Here is a 19,781-nt window from a genome sequence, read left to right on the forward strand (position 1 = left end):
AGGCGTTTGATTCATTCGAATGGGCGTTTCTCTTCTCAATGCTCAGACACCTGGGATTCAGCCCCAACTTCATTCAAAATAAATAATGCAGCCTGCCCGGACGACAAGTCCCCTGGCTCGCATGGACTAACGTCAGCCTTTTATAAGGAATACTCTATACTCATTCCACACCTCATTGAGATGTACCACGACTCACTGACCACGGGCTAATTTCCCCCGTCTCTAAGAGAGGCAATCATAGTTACTATACTCAAACCGGATAAACCTGCCGAACTGCGACTCTTACCGCCCCTTGTCCTTAATAAATATAGACAATAAAATATATGCCAAAGTCCTGGCAAACCGGCTGCTGCCTCACATGCCCTTAATTGTGCAGCCCGATCAGTCTGGATTTATACCAGGATGTGCCACATCACAAAATCTTCGTACCATATGCTCGGTAATGCACCACATGCACCCTTCCCTACCGGCAGTAGCAGCTCTACTTGACGCCACCAAGGCGTTTGATTCCCTCAAATGGGCGTTTCTCTTCTCATTGCTCAGACACCTGGGATTCAGCCCCAACTTCATTCAAAAGAAACAATGCACACTCCCCATAGCTCGCATTAGACAGAACGGGCATGTCTCAGAGGCAATAGAGATTATGCGGGGGGACAAGGCAGGGGTGTCCACTGTCTCTGCTTCTGTTTGCGGTGGCTATGGAGCCACTGGTGGCGAGACTGCGCCAACATCCCACTGAGCGTGGCATCGGCTTCACCACACAGGGGCTGGTCATGTCAATGTGCGCCAATATCACCCTCAACATACGCAAGCCACAGGTGAGCCTAGATCTAATGACATGGGAAGTGGTCCGTTTTGGGGGATATTCGGGAATTCAGATACATTGGAGAAAATCAATACTCTTTCTGCTCACGGAGGCCACAACACCGCACCAGACCGAATACCCACTGAAATGGGCAGTGGAACCAACCAGATATCTGGGCATATTGTATTGTAATTGCATTTATATAGTGCTTACTACCCCTGACGAGGCGTCAAAGTGCTTTTTTCGACGAGTAGCAAGCAACTCCAGAACCCATAAAGGATTAGCGGTGAATTAGTATAGTGAAAATATTAAAGTAATTTGAGTGGTGGATAAGTTAGTCAGTTATTTGGATTGAGAAGGATAGTGGAGGGATTGAAGAGGGAAAAACGTTTGCATTTATATAGCGCTTGCTACCCTTGATGTGGTGTTGAAGCGCTATTTCGGTGAGTAGCAATCTACTTAAGAACCCAGAAAGGATTAGTCGTGAATTAGTATAGTGAAAATATGAAAGTAATTTGAGTGGTGGGTATGTTAGTCAGTTATTTGGATTGAGACGGACAGTGGAGGGATAGAGAAGGGAAAATGGCTCAGCAGAGACTGGTTAGAATCACGCATATAAATATGAACAAAATTACCATTATCTCTCGCCGGGAGCATAGCAAATGCGAAAATGGTTGTTCTCTCGAATTTTCTATATTTATTTGTCAATTTTTCGCACCCACTCACAGTACAGTTCTTTAAACTACACAGTTTCAACATGATCGCACTCATGTGGGCAGGCCGACTGCCCAGGGTATCATACGAGCTTCTCATGCTGCCACTAGCGCACGGGGAACTGGGGCCACCGGACATGCAACTATATGTCCTCTGCACTCAGGCGAGCTTCTTACACTTTTGGCTCCACCCCACCCCGATCCAGCCACACTTAGCAGTGGAACGAGACCAGGTGTTCCCATGGCCACTCACATCAGCACTGTTTCAGCCGTACAAGGCACCCAAGAACGAAATAAGCACTGTGAAATGTGTGCGATGGGCATGGGAAGGCATCCGTCGACGAACTGGGTTTACAATGCTCTTCGCGTCAACTGGTGCGCTGGCAGACAACCCCATGTTCCCCCCACTACAGGATAGGGGCTCTGCTGGTCATGCTAACGCACTTGGTGTCAAAACATTTGCAGATCTATACCAGGAAGGCCAATTTCTCTTCCCATTCACCGACACTAAAGAGCGGGGACTCACACCAATAGATACACTACTGTGCTACCAAATCAGAGCGACTTGCCGCATGCTCCAGGTCACATTACCTGCCCCCTACCCCCTGCCCCCAAAGTCTCCATGGCACTAGGGTACATCCACACAACCGCTTCGCCGTGCAAACTTATTACCCGACTCTACTCACTCACGCTAATTGCTTCCCTGGGAGACATCTCAAAAGCCCGGGTGGCCTGGGAGAGGGACTTAAGCCTGGAGATACCTGTAGTGAAATGTGACTACAGATGTGGTCAAACTCAATGCCTATGCCCTAACTATAGACTGAGATTAATACACTTCAACTACTTGCACAGAACATACCGTACACCCTCGCAACTGCACAGAATGTGACTGTCCGGAGATCAGAGCTGTGTACGATGTTCGGCTCTGGGTGCTACGTTCTTACACCTGTCCTGGACCTGCCCGAAGGTCGATGACTACTGGGTGACTGTTTGTGACATAGTGGATACTATTACAGAGGCCCCCTTCTCATCTGACCCCGTGGTGTGTCTCCTTGGCTATGTCAAGGAGGCCCCGGACGTGTACTGCCGCCTCATCGTGATGCTACTTCTGCAAGCTAAACGCAAAGCGGCGATGCATTGGGGACGGAAGCCAAAGCTTCAGCCATGGCTGTCTGATGTCTCATACCGTCAGGAACAATGAACCACATTCTGGGACCTTATGCCACCAAAGACCTGCCCTAAAGACATCTGGGAGTCCTTCACCACATACCTCCGACAAAGAGTCACTGATGAGACAGACACACCTGACCCCGTAGATCCCAGCACCTAGTGTGCCTTGTTGTGATGACACCCTGCCAGGTTGTGATGTCTAGCCGCTATTCTAGAGGTGTGCCATGTGGTCTGTATAAGCGAACTGGCTAATATTGACTACAGTCAGTTTATTGTCAATGATGATATGCGTGGTGTAAGGTGTACAGCTCACTTTGGCGTTCGAAACAATCATGTATTGAGACACTGTGCTGCTAACTACGTAAGACCCAATTGGGAATATTCTTCCTGACCTGTATGTTTTTTCAAAAAGTATAAATAAAGTTCCCCAAAAAAATAATATTCACCGTGTCCAAGGGAGTCCATCTTTTTAAGTGACTTTGCTAGAGTCGCTTCCTCTATTCTGCATTCTCAGTTATCTTTATTTTCCACTTTTTTATATTCTTACTTCATAATATTACTGTTTCTATTTATCTTTGTAAAGCTCTTTTAAAAAACTGATAACTTGTGTTGATATCTACATGGCGATTTAATTAAATATAAGGCCAAATCAGTAGGTTTGAGAGTTGTACTGTGCACTTAAAGATGTATGCCAGAATTCCAGTTTCTTTGAACATGTCGTCACTTTATGATCTATTTTCAGCAAGGCAGAGTAGCGTCAACATTCACGAGCTTGAACCGTGTGGGGAAAAGAGGTGAAGAGTTTGGAGGAGGGGCTTTGAACAACTACCGCTTTGTGATCTAGGTCCCAGTCTGGGCTCACTCTGGTGTTTGTAGGGATTGTAAGTTAGATCCCCTTAAAAGGTTTTGCAGCTCTATAAAAGGTACATGGTTGCAAGTTTAAAATGCTTTAGGTCTGTTAGGTTCAATACTGATTCTTTCTAGGGTATTATGTACTATAGTCCGAAAGTGCATATACAGCGAGGTGAAAGAGTGTCAGAACTAATGTTTTTCTCCATCTCTCCACACAGCAAAGAAATCCTGAAACGTAAGCCAGTTTCATATGTAATTAAGGAGGTGGTCCCTCTCGATACAAAGTCAGCCAGATCCATAAGATTCTGTAACGCCTGACTAGAGAGCAAGATCGCCTCATTCACAAGGACTCCTGCCCTTCCTTGCTTATTTTCAGGAAACCGTCTGTCGTATTTCCACACTTGCAGTGAACAAGATCAGAACTAGCCAACACAAGGCTAACTTGTGACAGAGATGTTTACATTGTATCTAATTCAGAAGCACAGCAGACAAACAAGCATGGCTGACAGAGCTCTTCTACAAATGGAAACAAACTCACAAAGTCTGGAGGAAAGGTACCCATTGGGTAAGGCAGGAGCTGAACCTGGAATATTATACTTTTTACGTGGAAGGGAGAGGATGCGGAAAGGGCGATCAAGGAAAACTGTTATGGCATATTACTATTGCATGCACATTTAACGAGCCCATGAAACGTAAAATGTAACTGCAAATGTAAGAGAGCAAACACACAACATACAAGCTCCCATTAGTAAAAAAAAAAAAAATCACGATTTAGCAGGAAAGCTTTAAAATATACTACCAGAAATTAAACTTTAGCCTGGAGAGTCTGATAACCGCCATGGTCTCAATGTATAAGGCCCACTAAGTATTAAAGACTGCAAGAGAAGATCTGGGTTCATGACTTGGTAACCAGTAACTGAACTTCAAGTAAAATGCACTTCACAAGTCTGCATCTCTTTTGAATGCTGTGAACATCCGTGAGTGTAAACTACAAACTGTTGGCAAACCCATTCAGCAGCCTCCTAGCTATCCTCGAGATGCTATTCTCTCCCCTTCGCTTTACTTTCAAGATTTTAATACCCACCCAGGCAGTCCTTTCCTCCACACTCCACACTCCACTCCTAAACATACTCTTGGTAGCACCTCTCGTCTTCTACTGCAGCCTTTCTCATGGCATCATGTTTGTCCTTCATTCCAAAGCTTCCTATCTTTCCCCTACTTTATTCTACTAGGATGGGATGGATTTCCTTCAGCCTCCCGATTCTGCATTCAAACTTTCACGTTACAGACGCAGACTTACTACTATAAAGCGTTTAACCACCATAAGAGCCATACTATTAAAAACATAGGTACCACAGTCCCTCTCTCTACACACCTACCCACCATTTGCTCCATATGCCACATCTCTGTTGTGCATACAGCTGTCTAAGCACCAATGTGCTTTTGAACTCCTAACAGTCTCTTTAGTTATACCGAAATCTAACTCTGTAAAATGGAATGTGTGGAATTCAGTCTAGCACCCTGCAGTCCTAGATGTATTTGTCAGCAGTCAGGACTGTTCTCTATACATTGCCTAAATACAAACAAATGCCTGTCCAACCATAACATACCTGGTATAGCTTTTCCTACGGATGATTTTAGTGCGACTTTTCACTTTGTATCCAGGATGTGCAGAATCACCAAATGATTTGGTAAAGCTAGAAGCAGGCGACTTCTCTGGCACATGCAGAATAGATCCACCACGCCCACGCTGAACCTCCGCGTGCCACCTGAACTTGGATTTGGACGGTAAGGAAGACTGCACAGCAGTGGCTGCTTTCCACTTGTACTTGTTGCCAGATGCCCCACCTTTTGGAGGTGTAGTGGTTTTCTTTGACTTGGAGTTCACATCGCCTTTTGGTGACACCTTTGGTGTAAGTGTCTTCTGAGCACCAACAGGTGTCTTTTTGGCACTTTCTGGAGTTTTTGGACTTGACGATTTTCTTACCGTCCGGGTGCTTCGCACAGAGTTCGCCACCCAGGTGTATTTAGTTTTCCTACATTTGAATACCTTTCCAGAGGGTGTGGGGGTAACAACAGTTCTCTGGGGACTGAAAATCTTATGAGCTGTTACCAGTCTCCTTTTCAGAGGGTTAACAGTGGTAGCAGGAGCAGCAATCAGAGTGGGGCTGCTGTGTGCCATGGGATCTCCACAGCTTCCCGCTTTTTGTGGCGACAGAACCAGGGTGGCTGGTTTCTTACCTGGAGGTGTCCAACGCAGTTCTTGTGCAGGTAAAGATTTTTGTAGCTTGTTCGATAAAGCCAAAGCACTTTCACTGCGAGTTCTGTTTAGTTCAGAAGTCCACTTTGTTGCACTGTTCCCTGACCTTGTGGCCTTTACCAATGAAGTTGAAGAGATGCTGGTCTCTGACTGCTGTTTCAGATGAGCTTGTTTCCTTTGGCCTTCTGCTTCAACCGGGCTTAGTCGCTTCGATAAAAGCACAGATCTGGGAGAAGGTTTTCCTTGTGCTTCACTGCCAACAGTTTGGGTCCTGGTCACAGCAGTTCTCGAACTAGGGGTCTGTTGCTTTCCTTGTTCTTCTCTGATAGCAGTTTGGGTCCTGGTCACAATGGTTCGAGGAACAGAAGTCTCTGGGTTCACTGTGGAGAGAACCTTCTGTGCTGTATTTACAGCAGTTGCTTGTTTACTAAAAGCAGAGCTAGTCCAAACAGACTGGTTTATTTCAGAGCCTAGTTCCTTCTTCACAGTTAAAGTCTCGGACCTCTTAGGGAGGATCATCTTTGGGGCAGGCTTCTGACCAAGGTCTTGACTATTTAAGGTGCTGGAGGAAGCGCGAGGCACATTCACGCCTCCTGGGGGACTAGCAGCTGCTTGAGGTTTGTTCACTAAAGAGTACTTTTTGCTCCAGGCATTTCTTGGATTACGTGAATACTGCTGCTGAGACTGCAGTAACTTCTGCTGCTGGTGTTGTAGTGGCAGCTGAAACGGAGGTGGTTTTTGCTGCTGGTTTTGTTGTTGATCTATCTGCTGCTTCTGCTCTGTTGGTTTCGGCTGATGTGGCAGCTTCCGCTGCAGCACTTGTGGTAGCTGAGGCATTGGTTTCTGTTGCTGGGCCTTTAGCTGCAGAAGTTGTGGTGGCTTCTGCAGTTGTGTCGTCTGTTGCTTTGTCTGTAGCTGCTGGAACTGTTGCTGTTGCAGTGTATTCTGCTGCTGGAGTTGAGGCTGCAGTAGCGGCTCGTGCTGCTGGTGTTGCTGGTAATCTCTCTGAGATGGCCCAGCATGTGACATCCCCTGTGACTTGTAAGTAGACAGTGCTGGGTTCCTCCACGTATGTGTTGTAGATGGCAAATGGGCAGGGGCATTACCGTGAACATTTTTGTGCTTGTTTATAAGACCTAAAGTAGAAAAAAACAAAATACGTTTTTAGATGCGGTAAATTCTACTTCAAGTATGTTTAGATTGATTAAAAGTTTGAATATCCTCACTGAAACTAGAAACTGTGCCTACCCTTAACATGGTCTGCAACTGGTGATTTAACCAGTTCAACCATCTAACCCAATTATAAAAATATTACATATATACAAAAGGCAACATGTACCATTCTACATTAGTTTAAAAGCTACAGAACGCTGCATGCAGTACACATGATATCTACGGACAAATCTTGGAGTAGCTGAGCTGGATTCAAAAGGTTAGGGAGAAAGTGGCCAACTAACAATATTTGGCTCATATATCATTTGCACAGTCCCAGTACCTCCTACCGCCACCGAGGAGTTTCGTGACCATATCAAGGAGCGAGGCAGAGCTCTTTTCTAATAGAAAACCCAGCGAAGCATGTATCTTCTAAATAGTAGATCACTTCCCAAGCACTCCACCGAAATCGCCCTGCTCCTAGAAGAACTCAAACCGGGTGCTCTCTTTTTGACAGAGACTTGGCTCAACGCAGTCGGAGCCAGATCTCATCCAAACCCTCCCTCACGGATATCCCGTACAACGAAAGGATCGCAAAGAGGGCAGAGGAGGAGGCCTAGTGATTATTTTTAAAGACTCCTATAATTGCCGCAGTCTCCCTAACCTGGTACCAGATTGCGAAAGTCTATCTTTCGCCATTGATTTCTCCCCCACAAGTACCTTCTCTGAGAAACTCATTTATCGCCCACCCGGGCCCCCTTGGGCAATTTCTCAATGCCCTCCCCCCTATCATAGCGAATCTGGCATGCGTGCCATCTAACTGCTCACTATTAGGGGATATTAATATCCATCTAGACCACACCACCAAAGAACTGACTATGAGCCTTTCTGCACTACAAATCAAACAGTTACTGTTCGAACCCACTCATACCAAAGGCCACTTACTCGACCCTGTCTTTAGCAACTGTGCAGAACTAACAAAGGGAACCCCATCCCGCTCCCTTGGTCTCATCACTTCCTGATCCCTCTCTCCTGGATTACCCCTGATCCCCACTTCCCCACTAACTCGATCATTCATAGGGAACGTAACTGGTCTAAACTTCCCCTGGACCTCTGGATGCCGGCCCTTGAAGTCTCAAGACCATCTAGGAACCCCAATCCCATCTTAGCTAATGAGGAATACAATAACTGGATCCATAGCTCCTTAGACGCTGTGCTACCCATGAAATGCTCTCAAACAAAACGCAGTGGCACAACCTCCCCCTGGTATTCCCCCAAATTACGGGAACTTAAACGATATTGTAAAAAGCTAGAGAGGAAATGGCGACTTGACTACTCCCCTACCAGCAAAACTGCGCATAGGGAGGCAATAAAAACCTATAAAGATGAAATCAAAGCCTCTCAAGCAGTTTTCTAAGTAGAAAAAATCAAGGCAGCTGCTTTTTCCCCCAAGGAGATCTATCAATTGCCCAAACTCTGCTCAAACTTCCTCAGAAACCTCCCAACCCGATCGATGCTCAAACCCGCTGCAATAATCTGGCAGATTTCTTTCTCCAGAAAATAAAAGAAATGTATACGTCTTTTTCCCCTCACTCAGCTTGATCCAGCCCTGGCCACTATCATAAGTTCAGGACCTGGACCCTCAGCCACCCTGGATACCCACCCACTTCTTGATCCCACTACATTAGACTCCATCATGCACCGGGTGAAATCTGGCTCCCCCCTTGACCCAGCACCCCCACGTGCCTTGCAGCCGGTCATAGGAAACATTCTTCTTACTACCCTTGACCTGCTCAATGCCTCCATCTCCTCTGGCATGGTTTCCCCCCTGGAAGCATGCCATGGTCAAGGCTCTCCTAAAGAAGCCCAACCTTGACCAAGACAATCCCAGCAACTATCGGCCGATCTCCCTGCTACCAGGGCTGAGTAAGATCCTGGAGAAATATGTTAACGCGGTACTGGTAGAGTTCCTGGAAAGTAATCACCTACTTGATCTCTCCCAGACTGGTTTCCTTCCCCTGCATGGAACCGAAACCGCCCTCCTCACAGTAACCGAGGAGGCCAGGAAAATCCTCGATCAAGGAGGTTCCGCGGCAATTATCCTCCTCGACTTAAGTGCTGCATTCGACACTGTAAACCACGACATATTGATACACAGACTTATGAACTCAGGAGTGTCAGGAAATGCCATCCCCTGGTTTAGATCTTTCTTAGCTGACAGCTCCTTCGGGGCTTTCGAGGGCTAAATTGCTTCCACCAGCTTGCTGCTCAGTTGTGGTGTACCTCAGGGCTCCCCCCTGAGCCCCACACTGTTCAACGTATATATCAGCCCCTTAGCTGAGATGGTCTGTCCTTTTGGCATAAAAATCATCACTTAAGCCGATGACACTCAGCTAGTGGTGGCCCTCAACCAGCCGAACATCTCCCCAACCAACCTAAGTAGCTGTCTAGAGGAGGTGGCCAACTGGATGACACTCTCCTGTCTAAAATTGAATGGGGACAAAACTAGAAAACACTCCCTCGTTTAATGCGAACTTACTGTGGCCCATTTGCCTCGGCCCCGCTCTAGCCCCAAAAAACACAATTAAAAGCCTGGGCATCTGGCTGGACCACCCTTAATTTTAACCATCAAGCAGCTAAGCTTTCAGCCTCCTGCTATGGTTTACTCAGGCTACTACGGAAAATCCTTCCTCTGCTCCCGTTTCAGGCAAGACAAATCATGGTCCAGGGCCTCATTCTATCACGCCTGGACTATGGTAATGCCCTCCATCTAGGGGCCCCTCAATCTACTACTCACAAACTCCAGATTATCCAAAACTGTGCAGCCCGCACACTCCTTCAGATTCCCCGCCGGCACTCAACCAATCCAGGATTAAAAAGCCTGCACTGGCTCCCGGGTAAGGGAAAGAATTCAATTTAAGGCCCTGTGCATTGCTCACAGGGCTTTCTGGAAGACTGGCCCGGCCATCAGCCAATTGCTGATCACTCCCTAACAACCGAACAGACAGCTTCGATCGGCATCTTCCTTCCTCGCCCTAGTCCCCAAAATCAAGAGAGCAAGGTGTGGTGGCCGCTCCTTTGCCTATAACTTAGCTAAATTATGGAACTCTCTTCCCCTCCACCTGCGGGAAGAGCCCAACCTACTACTTTTCCGTAAACTCCTAAAAACTCTGCTTTTCAACAAACCCTTATAGACCTCACCAGCCTCCCTGGCCGCGTTTGTCTGCAACGCTAGGACACCTCAGGGTAGCTACCGCGCTTTACAAATGTTCTTTTCATTTCATTTCATTTCACTCTGCCGTGACTTTCAATATGCTTATAAGATACAGCAGGTGTTTTATTTCTTAGAAGACAGAGTAATGCCATCATTCTTCCTCCAAAAAGTTGAAATCCTTGGTCTCTAGCTCCTATTTATTACCAAGTGTGCTTGAAAGTATGCTGACTAAATGTGCACTCTGTAGTGCAAAATCAAAAGTCAGTTTATCGGACGGTGATTTTAAAAATAGTTATGAAGCATTATGTGTAGTAGTACGCAGAGAAATTCCTGCTTTCCTGTATTGAACTACAGCTGTACAAAAATAATTTTGCCCTAAGTGGCTTTTTTCTGCTAATGACTGTTCACTTTAGAGGAATAGTTAAAAGAGTGTTAAAGCTTAGTTCTCATTTTCGCTATTTAAACATCAGTTGTAATTATGCACTGTGTCCTGCAGTTCACATTCTCTGTTGGTCTGGCAGCAGATAATCGGAAGTCAAAACTCAACTCTATTAAAATTATTGCATGAGTTGCATCGTATTACGGAAGAGCAAGTGATATCACAACTAGACGGCAATAAGAAAATTAGAGAGAGGTTTTTAAAAAGGAACTGCAGTCTTTCATGTATTGTAAGATGTAAAAACCATACCTTATAACCAATAAATATCGTTACGAGCAGATACTTATGCAAACAACACACATGGGTGTCTGGTTGCTAGTACATCTTGCAATCACATATGTAGTTAACATTTTATGTATGGCATATACCATTAGCACTCAAACACTGACACTAGGGCAATACAACAATTGCTGGGAGTAAGGAGTCGGGTTGTTAGCTGAGAATGGTGGAAGCCCCACTCAAATAATAAACACAATCCTTCTCAGAATGAACCACAAAAGTCACTGACTAAGCCTGTGCTTAACCCCCTGGTAGCTGGGCACAAAAGCAGTCAGGCTTAACTTAAAAGCAATGTGTGAAGTAGTTATGCAGTACTCAAGCAGTAATAAAGTGAAAACACAACAGAAGAAAAATCCTAAACCAATTTAGAAAAATAGAGTAGATTTTAATACATACAATGACACCAAAATGACAAAAATCCAATCTGTAAAACCTAGTAAAAATAGCGCCAGGAAGCACAAAGCGCCAATTGCGGTCATCTGGTTGCATTGGACCGGGTCAAAGTCACAAGTTCAGGCTGACCACGATGGTGTGTGGGTCGAATAGAGGGGCCAGGTTCATCCGGTTAAAGATTTTATCTTCTTTGAGTTCAGGTCCATGAGTGAAGCTTTGCATTGACGGTCGATATGAGACCGTGATCGGCACGAGGAGCAGGTCGGTCATCACAGATGGTCACTATTTGGCGTGGTGTTGTTTATCACCTAGGCGATGAATCACAGAGCTGACATGAAGAGCAGGACGCTGCTGGAGATTCGTGTTAGCAATCGTTGTGTCAGGTGACACAAGGAGTCTGTTTGCAGTAGAAAAGAGCCCAAAAACATTTGGCTCTTCGCCTGTAGCTCAGGGCATGTGGTTTTAAGGGAGGATGCCAGCCAAGAGTCCAGGACCGGGGAAGGGGGGGGAATCTCTTTTAGATTAGGACTCACTCACAAGCTGACAGCATGGCTCAGGCAGGTCCAGTTGGTGCTGGTCAGCTGGCCAGTAGCAGAGAGGTCTCTGGAAGCTTGTTGTGTCCCTGTAGCTTAAACAAGAGATCAGGCAACCGACTCTTTGAGTCACTTCTAGGTAGGCTGAGCTCAAGGGAAACAGGTACAGTCTTGCTTCCTCAGAAAGCAAGGCACTCCTTCTGAATCTTTCATAGGTCCACAAGTGTTCTGATGAGAGGTTTTGAGGGTGCCACTTGTGGGTGGTGAATGCCCCCTTTGTCTAACCTTCCCCCTTTCCTGGCTCTGGATCATAACTGTCTAAGGAAACAGAGGGTAGGCAGACCTAGGTGTGAACTGCATTTGACAGTGGAGGTTAGGCAGCCCTTTGAAGTCAGGAAGGGTGTGGGAAAGCCCAGGGGGTACCCTTTAAAGCTCAGGAAGCCCCCACCAGGACATCTTACTTAGGAGCAAAACACTTTGCCCTACACCCAAGGCCCTTGTATCCCCATATCTGGAAGGAATACATACAACACCACAGGAGAGCCATTCACAGTCATGTGACCCTGGACACTGGCAGAAAGGCTAGTTTAGTTTATGTTTAAAAGTATTTATTAGCATTTTCAACGTCAGAAAGCAATACAAATGCATAAGCAGTAAATTGCAAAAAGTATACAATTCGCATATATTCGTATAGCAAGAAAAGCATATTGTCTACATTGAGGCGTGTGCGAAGTAAGCTTTGTTGAAGCAGAAAATGCATTGCATAGTGAAAGATTCAACTTTTGCTAGAAACCAATTACTTGAAACCTCCCCGTCCGATATTCCAAAACTTGACTGTCAAGTCCCCGTCTCATGACTTTTGACTTTGGGCACATTTAGTTTAGACATTTTCAGAACATAAACTTGAAATCCGACTTCACCATTAAATAGGGGTTTAAATTACAATTCAAACGATTGGAGACAGCATTTCTCTGGTCCCAAACTGAAGTTGTCACTTAAGTGTAATATGGTAATCCAGCATTAGTCTATGGGAGAGATAGCGTTAAACAGTGAAAAAAGACTTTTAGAATTGTTATCATTATCAGGACATGTACAACGTAAATACACATGTCTTACTTTTTAAATACCATGCACCCTTCACTAGTAGTGTTTAGGGCCTACCTTAGGGATAACGTATAAGTATTAAAAAAGATGGTTTAGGTCTGGTGAAAGGTTTATTATGCCAGGTCGAAATGGCAGTTTAAAACTGCACTGCAGGTTGCTTGCAGTGCCAGGCCTGAGACATGTTTTACAGTGCTACCTTAGTGGGTGGCACAATTAGCGCTACAGCCCACTAGTGGCATTTTATTTAGAGGGTACATGTAGTGCCACATACTAAGGACATACAAATAAATTAAATGTGCCAATCAGGTGTAGGCCAATTTTACCATGTTTTCAAGGGAGAGCACAAGCACTTTACCACTGGTTAGCAGGAGTAAAGTGCATAGAGTCCTAAAAGTCAACAAAAACGGATTCAGCAAAGGAAGGCAAAAATCTGGAGTGACCCTACAGAGAGGGCCCGGTCCAACACGGAGCCTCAATTATGCATCATTAGTTCCAGAATTTCAGTTGCCAACTGTGTTTACAGTTTTTATGGGGAGGTTTTTCTAAGAAGGTTTTTCTAAGAAGGTGTCAATTTCCACCTTGAAGTCCCAAAAGGCATCGATAAAAGCTTTTGAGACCAAGGGGAGAATTTTGGAGAAAATTAAAATCTTGTTAATTGAATGATTAAAAGTTTTCCTTAAGCACTTTCTAGGGTCTTCCCCCTCTATGGGATTTACCATTGGCAGGTTCTGTAAGGTCATCCTTTCGAACCGCTGGCCTCTTTAGACATTAAATTCCAGACTATAAAAGTTACCTTTTTATTGGCCATCACATCAGCCAAGACAGTTGGGAGAGCTAGGAACATTATTATTCTATTCTCCTATAATGTCTATTTTAGATGATGAAGTGAACTTAAGGCCAGATCCTAGATTTCTGTAAAAAATTCATACTGCAGAAAACAGGCTCAAGAAATAATTTTGCCCAGGTCTTTCCCGTCTCCTTCCACTTGGGGAAGAGAGGTTACATTGACTGGATAGTAGGACAGCTCTGGTTATCCATCTGAAAAGATCCCCTTCATTTAGGAAATCAACATTTTCTGTTTCTCACATATAGGGCTTCAGGTCAGGGAAATACATTTCCAAAATGACCATCATTAGATGGGTTAGGTCTACTATTGCTTTGGCTAAGTCTATTGCCTAATGTCCCCTTCCGGATTTCCAATCATGCATCTGCACAAGTAGAAACATCACTGTTTTTCCGATCATTCATCTGCAAAGGAAGTGACCGCTGAATTCCCCATCAGTCTTCTGCATAGAAAGTGACATAACTGCATTTCCCATCCTCAATCTGCACAGGAAGTGACATCACTGGTTTTCCGCCAACTATCTTTAAAAGAAGAAGCTGACCAATATGACTTAATTTCTCATCATAAATCTACATAGGAAGGGACATCACTGGATTTCCAATCATCAATATGCATAGGAAGTGGCATTACTGGATTTCTCGTCCTCCATTGACACAGGTAGTGGCATAACCGCCAAAACTAACTTTAAAATAAGCAAAGCAAAAGGACTCGATTTTCCCATCATCCATCTGCACAGGAGGTGAGATTACTTCCTTCCTTCTCCCTAATTCAATTGACTAACCGGTCGATCCCAGCTAAGGGCAGATATAGACAAGGGCATTACCTGTTTGGGCCTGTTGATGGTGGACATAGACATGGATATTACCTGTTTGGGCCTGTTGTTAAGGACAGACACAGACAAGGCCTGTTAAGGGTAGACAAAGACTAGTGTATCGCCTGTTGGGACGAGGAAGGGCCAGGGGCAAGAATCTTAGTTCCACTGAAACTTACAAGGAAAGACGCCCACATAGCATTCACACCACACATAAACCCAGATTTTTACACATTCTACTAACTAACAAATGCCCCCAAACTACAGAACTCACATTTCAACTCATTGCTATCAATGCTTAATAGACTGGTTGCACTGCCTCCTTACTTGATTGGAGGTCAAGCAGAAAACAACTGTGCACAGGAACAGCAGAATATATCTAATGATCTCTGCTCACCCAACTTCAGGAACAGATCAAAGTCCGACTCATGCCTCTTAACAGCCCACAAGCAATCCAGCACCTATAAAGGTTTCCCCAGATCAGTGAAGGCAGAAAACGTTCTCAGTCCCACTCTTCTCTCTATTTCCAATAGCCGACCATGACTCCCCTACAGAAAGCAGGGAATAAATATACAGAGCTCCATATTGCTGCAAAATAGAGCCAACCCATGTACGTCTTACCCCAACTGTTCCTCTGCCAAACCTATGCATGTCTTTCATAGCTTCCTTGTATCAACCTTCCAACTTCAGTCAGAAGCAATGCTCCTCTCAACATGCTGCCAGCCCATTCTTCTCCTTATTACCCCATCCACATACTGGGATGAGAGTGCTTCCTATCCCTAATGCCCCTCGGCTACTTTGCATTCTCAATGTCCTATATGGTAGCCCCACAATACCTCTCTAGCATCTTTCCCTCCCCAGTGGCACCGCTGTCTTTCCTGGAACAGGAACAGAGCAACCAGGAAGCACCCAGGCTCCCCTGAGCCAACTACAGTTGTAATAAGCTGTAATGCATCCTGGGTGGAGAACATGCAAAGTGCGCATGAATGTTTGGCTGGCCCTAGACGGCCATCTAAACATTCATGCACACATATGGAGTGCAAACCACTCCTCCCCTGCTCTGTCAGCAGAGCAACCCCGCCCGCCGAGCTGCCGCACCAAGGAAAAGCTAAAATGCTAATAATTTAGAGTTATTATCAATTTATTTTTCCTTCATTTATAATGCTTAAAAGTAGTGAGGCGACGCTCCTCCGACTTAGCTGCAGAATCGCCACTGTTACAGACCATAACCCCCACTGTCTCATCTGCTTCAACTTTGTGGAAGTCACAGAGACTGAAATCACAGACTGAAATCCAGTCCAATGACAGCGTTTTACCCAGCCCTCTATTCTGATCAAGCCGCCTATAAACATAAAGCCCATTCCTCTCGCTGGCATGAAAGATTCCGTGCCCTTAAACACACCATCTGTGCTTCCCATGCACTCACCACCAAAACCATCCCATTGGAACAGATATAACAATCATACTTGAACTTGCATTTTCCTTCGCATTGCCATATTTTACTACCCTTTACCACAGTCTAAAAGGAATGTCTTCTGTGACCCTGAGCATCATGTCTTCTATAAACAAGTGCTGAACACATTCAACTCCACACCCTAATCCCATAGTCATCCACAACACTCCGATACCTCCTCATCCCAAATTATCCAACCATTATTTCTTTGTCATACTGTAGGCAACTTTACCTTGCTGAATCACCACAACTAAGCAGAAAGCTTCAACCAATGTTAGCACAGAAGAGCTACAGAAGTGTGACACTGCATTTTAGTGCAGTGATGCATGGAAAATATTACCAAATATAATTGGTACAATGTCCTTATTGACACTTTTTAGATATTTATATCCTAGGTCCTTGTGTTGTCCTGATGAGGTCTTTTAGAAGGCATATAAATGGGGCCAAAAAACGTGGACATATCTTACACAAAGCTCACCTCGGAATAGCAACAAACTCAAAAAGCAAGCTACAGGGTGGATTACAAATTGAAAATGGGTATGATGTCCTTAGGACTTTTATATATTAGCTTTGAATAGCTCAAACCAGGATGAACTTTTGAAATACTGTTCGCTAACTGATTTATAATATATTCAAGGACTCCATGTATATTGTGGTGCAATATTGTGTGTATTCATGTGATTATGGTTGTATAAATTGTTTCATGCTAGTATGTCTTATCTGTAAAAAGTATGAAATATGTAATTCTATTAATTATTTAATCATTTATTGATATATATTTGAAAATAATGCTTGTAAGAAGATATATGAGAGAAGTTGGCGTGGTTTCATTTGTCAAAGTTTGTGTTAAAATATTGGATATCATATAGAAGGGGATAGAATTTAGAGATGGGGCAACTATGAATTAATTTTCTCGTGTCCATGCACACCACTTAGGATGATGTAAATGGTTCAATCTTTGCCATAGGGAGTTTTTTTTCTTTGTAATATGTGATGCAGGAAGAGGCATTAAAGGTTTTTGATTAACCAGTGATGCATTGTTCTTGGCAGGGCTGCATACCCTCACATTTAAAAGCCCCTATGGCAGTGCTGCTACTCGGCTGCAGGCCAGAGAGAAGGGCTTTTGTTTGGCCCCACTTAATACATATGTAACTTTGGAGTCTGGCTTGACTAAGATCTCGGTCCTACTTCCCAGGTCTCTACGGTGGTGTGGAACTTTCCTTTTCCTCCCATGCTAGAAGCCTCCTTAATGCCTTTTACATGGTCTACATTAAAGATCTTAGTATATTTAAGGTACAACATTGCCCTTCACATTGCTCTGTCAATGGTGAGCCTAAATTCTCATTCTAAGGCACATTCAAGCCTAATCCCTTTGCAGAATTCTCATATGTTCTTCGAACTTTCTTCTTTCAATACCAAAATTCCATTCTCTTGTCTCTCTGCATTTCGAACACCTCTAACACTTGGTTGTTTTCCGCAGGCTGCTACCTGTGCTGTAGGAAGCTGGCTCTGTATATGATATTGCCACTATGTGGTAATATCGTGCACAGAGTCCAAGGGGTCCCCAAAAGTGAAAAGGGCTCAATGTAAACCCCAAAGTGCTCTATTAACGGTAGTGTGGGCGAGCAGTCTTAGGCCTAACACAGAGGAGTGCAAGACATTAATTGCACCACTGTGAACAATATTGGACACACAACTCTAGAAGGAGATCCAGTCCAATGTAAAAAAATTATACTTTGTACTTTATTTTAAGACCCAGGTCTTTGTAATAAGTTAAGTACGTTTTTGATTAAAAATACTTTTTTCACTTTGAAAAATCGACACAAACTTTTTAACACAGTCCAATATTATCCTATGGAGAAAACAATATTTTGGTTAAACAGGTAAGTATTTAACTTACAATCTCAGTCTTTGGGGCCAAAAGTCAGCAAGGCCAGGGTTCAGGTAAGAACCAGAACTGCACCCCCAGCAGCACAAGGATGGCCGGATACAGAGGTCAAAATCGGAGTTCGGCCCAATGCTTTTCAATGGAGACGGGGTGCCTGGAGCCACACTGCTTACAGATAAGTAGATCGGTTGCAGGGGCCAAGTTCTGGGGTTTAGGTTAAGCACAGGGGGGCCACAAAACAGCACCAAACATAAATCACCAGCGGCACAGGGGCGGCAATGTGCAGGGTGCTAATTTGACATTAGGCGCCTAAAGCTTTTCAATAGGGATTCTCCTATGGCAAAGAGGCTGCAGGTTTGGCACCAGAGGAAGACCAACGACAGCAGAGGTAAGCTGGGATGTAGGGGATTATACCGTCGTCGTCAGTTCGGCTCACCAAGGCCCAAGGGCTTCGGGTGCAGGGGTGCTTTTCGACATCTGAGTCTTCTTACCGGAGCCGGTCGCGGTTGGAGGAGCCTCTGGATTCACACTGCAGGTGCTGTCGTGGAGGGCAAGAGAGGACTGCCAGCGCTGGACACAAGGTCAGGATCGCCGGGGAGACTTCACTGCACAAGTGACCACTCAGAGTTGGGCTGTGGGTGTCGGGTGCAGAGTGGTCAGGAGACGCGGAGCTGGAGTCTTTGGAGTAGGTTTCTTCTGGACAGGTCCAATGTCCACGGAAGATTGGAGCCTTTTTCGAAGGCAGCAGTCCTGCCCGGGTTTCAGAGGTCGCTGGGTGCAAGACAGGTGGCAAGATCGCAGGAGCTGGAGACAGGCCAGTAGGGCTGGGGCGAGGCAGTCGTCGCCTTCAGTCTTCTCTGCAGGGTCATCTTCTTTTTTCTTAGGTCGTCGCAGTTCTGAGTTCTAGGTTTGGGAGGCGTATTAGGGATGTAGCAGGTACGACAAATGGGCACCTGCCCTGGGGTGACTACACCATCTATTATGCCTCCCTTCAGTGGGAGGGGGGCATAGACCTACCCTGATTGGAGGTGTCTCCCCATCTTCAAGTTGGCGGGGACTGAAAGTTGGGCTTCACCAAGCCTCCTCCTCCTTAGGGGTGGGGTTGGCAAAGGTGGGCACACCTCCTATTCTTTTGAATTTCTCAAGCCTGTTTTCCCGTCCAAAGTGGGGGTGTAAACCAGGGGCTGCCATCTGATGCTAGCAGCAGAGGTTGAGGGTCGCCTTACAAAGATGGACGGCCTTTGAAGCTCACATCTTCAAGCACTGGTCCATCCTGGGGGAGGGGGCATGACACATCTGCCCAGGATGTGCATTGTTTCTGGTCCCAGACAGCAGGGGCATTCTACCCAGGTATCCAGAAACATGTCTGGTGGTGGCTGGCTGCCTTGATACAACAAAAAGATTCTACCACTTTGCAATACATCTCCCCTTATTCGGAAAGCTATAGTGATGGTGGTGGGAAATTTGTGTTTAACCCAAAGAAATGTGTCATGAGAAACACTATGTGTTTTTAAAATACCCCTCACACACTAAGAATCCCTTAGTGTCATGCTTCATCATGGGGGTCTTCCAGTACGTCTACAGGGCGGGGCCTGGTGCAAAGGCAGGAGTGGTAGGGTCAAAGAAAGAGATAGTGGTGCTGATTAAAAGTTACCTGGCTAGTGGAAAAAAAAAATATTATATATATATATATATATATATATATATATATATATATATATATATAAAAATCTACTGGCGGTCGCCAGTAGATAGTTAGGACCGAGTTCCCATAGGAGATCTGAAAATTCTATTTTGAATAACTTTGGCGCCGGTTGACGAATCCTTGCGAAATTTTCAAAACTAATGGGGCGCTCCGCTCAGCTCCTACC

At 45.1% G+C, this 19,781-nt stretch overlaps 1 protein-coding gene across 1 annotated transcript in view; it reads right to left on the bottom strand.

Moving 5' to 3' along the window:
* Positions 1–19,781, bottom strand: part of ZC3H3 (zinc finger CCCH-type containing 3) — a 1,788,705-nt gene that overhangs the window by 1,759,453 nt on the left and 9,471 nt on the right. Inside the window, exon 2 of the mRNA XM_085604688.1 lies at positions 5,151–6,936. Coding sequence (XP_085460814.1) covers positions 5,151–6,936 — 1,786 coding nt within the window. The remainder of the gene's footprint in view (positions 1–5,150; positions 6,937–19,781) is intronic.

Source organism: Triturus cristatus, chromosome 5_1 (genome assembly GCF_964204655.1).
Source record: "Triturus cristatus chromosome 5_1, aTriCri1.1, whole genome shotgun sequence".
Lineage (NCBI taxonomy): Eukaryota > Metazoa > Chordata > Amphibia > Caudata > Salamandridae > Triturus > Triturus cristatus.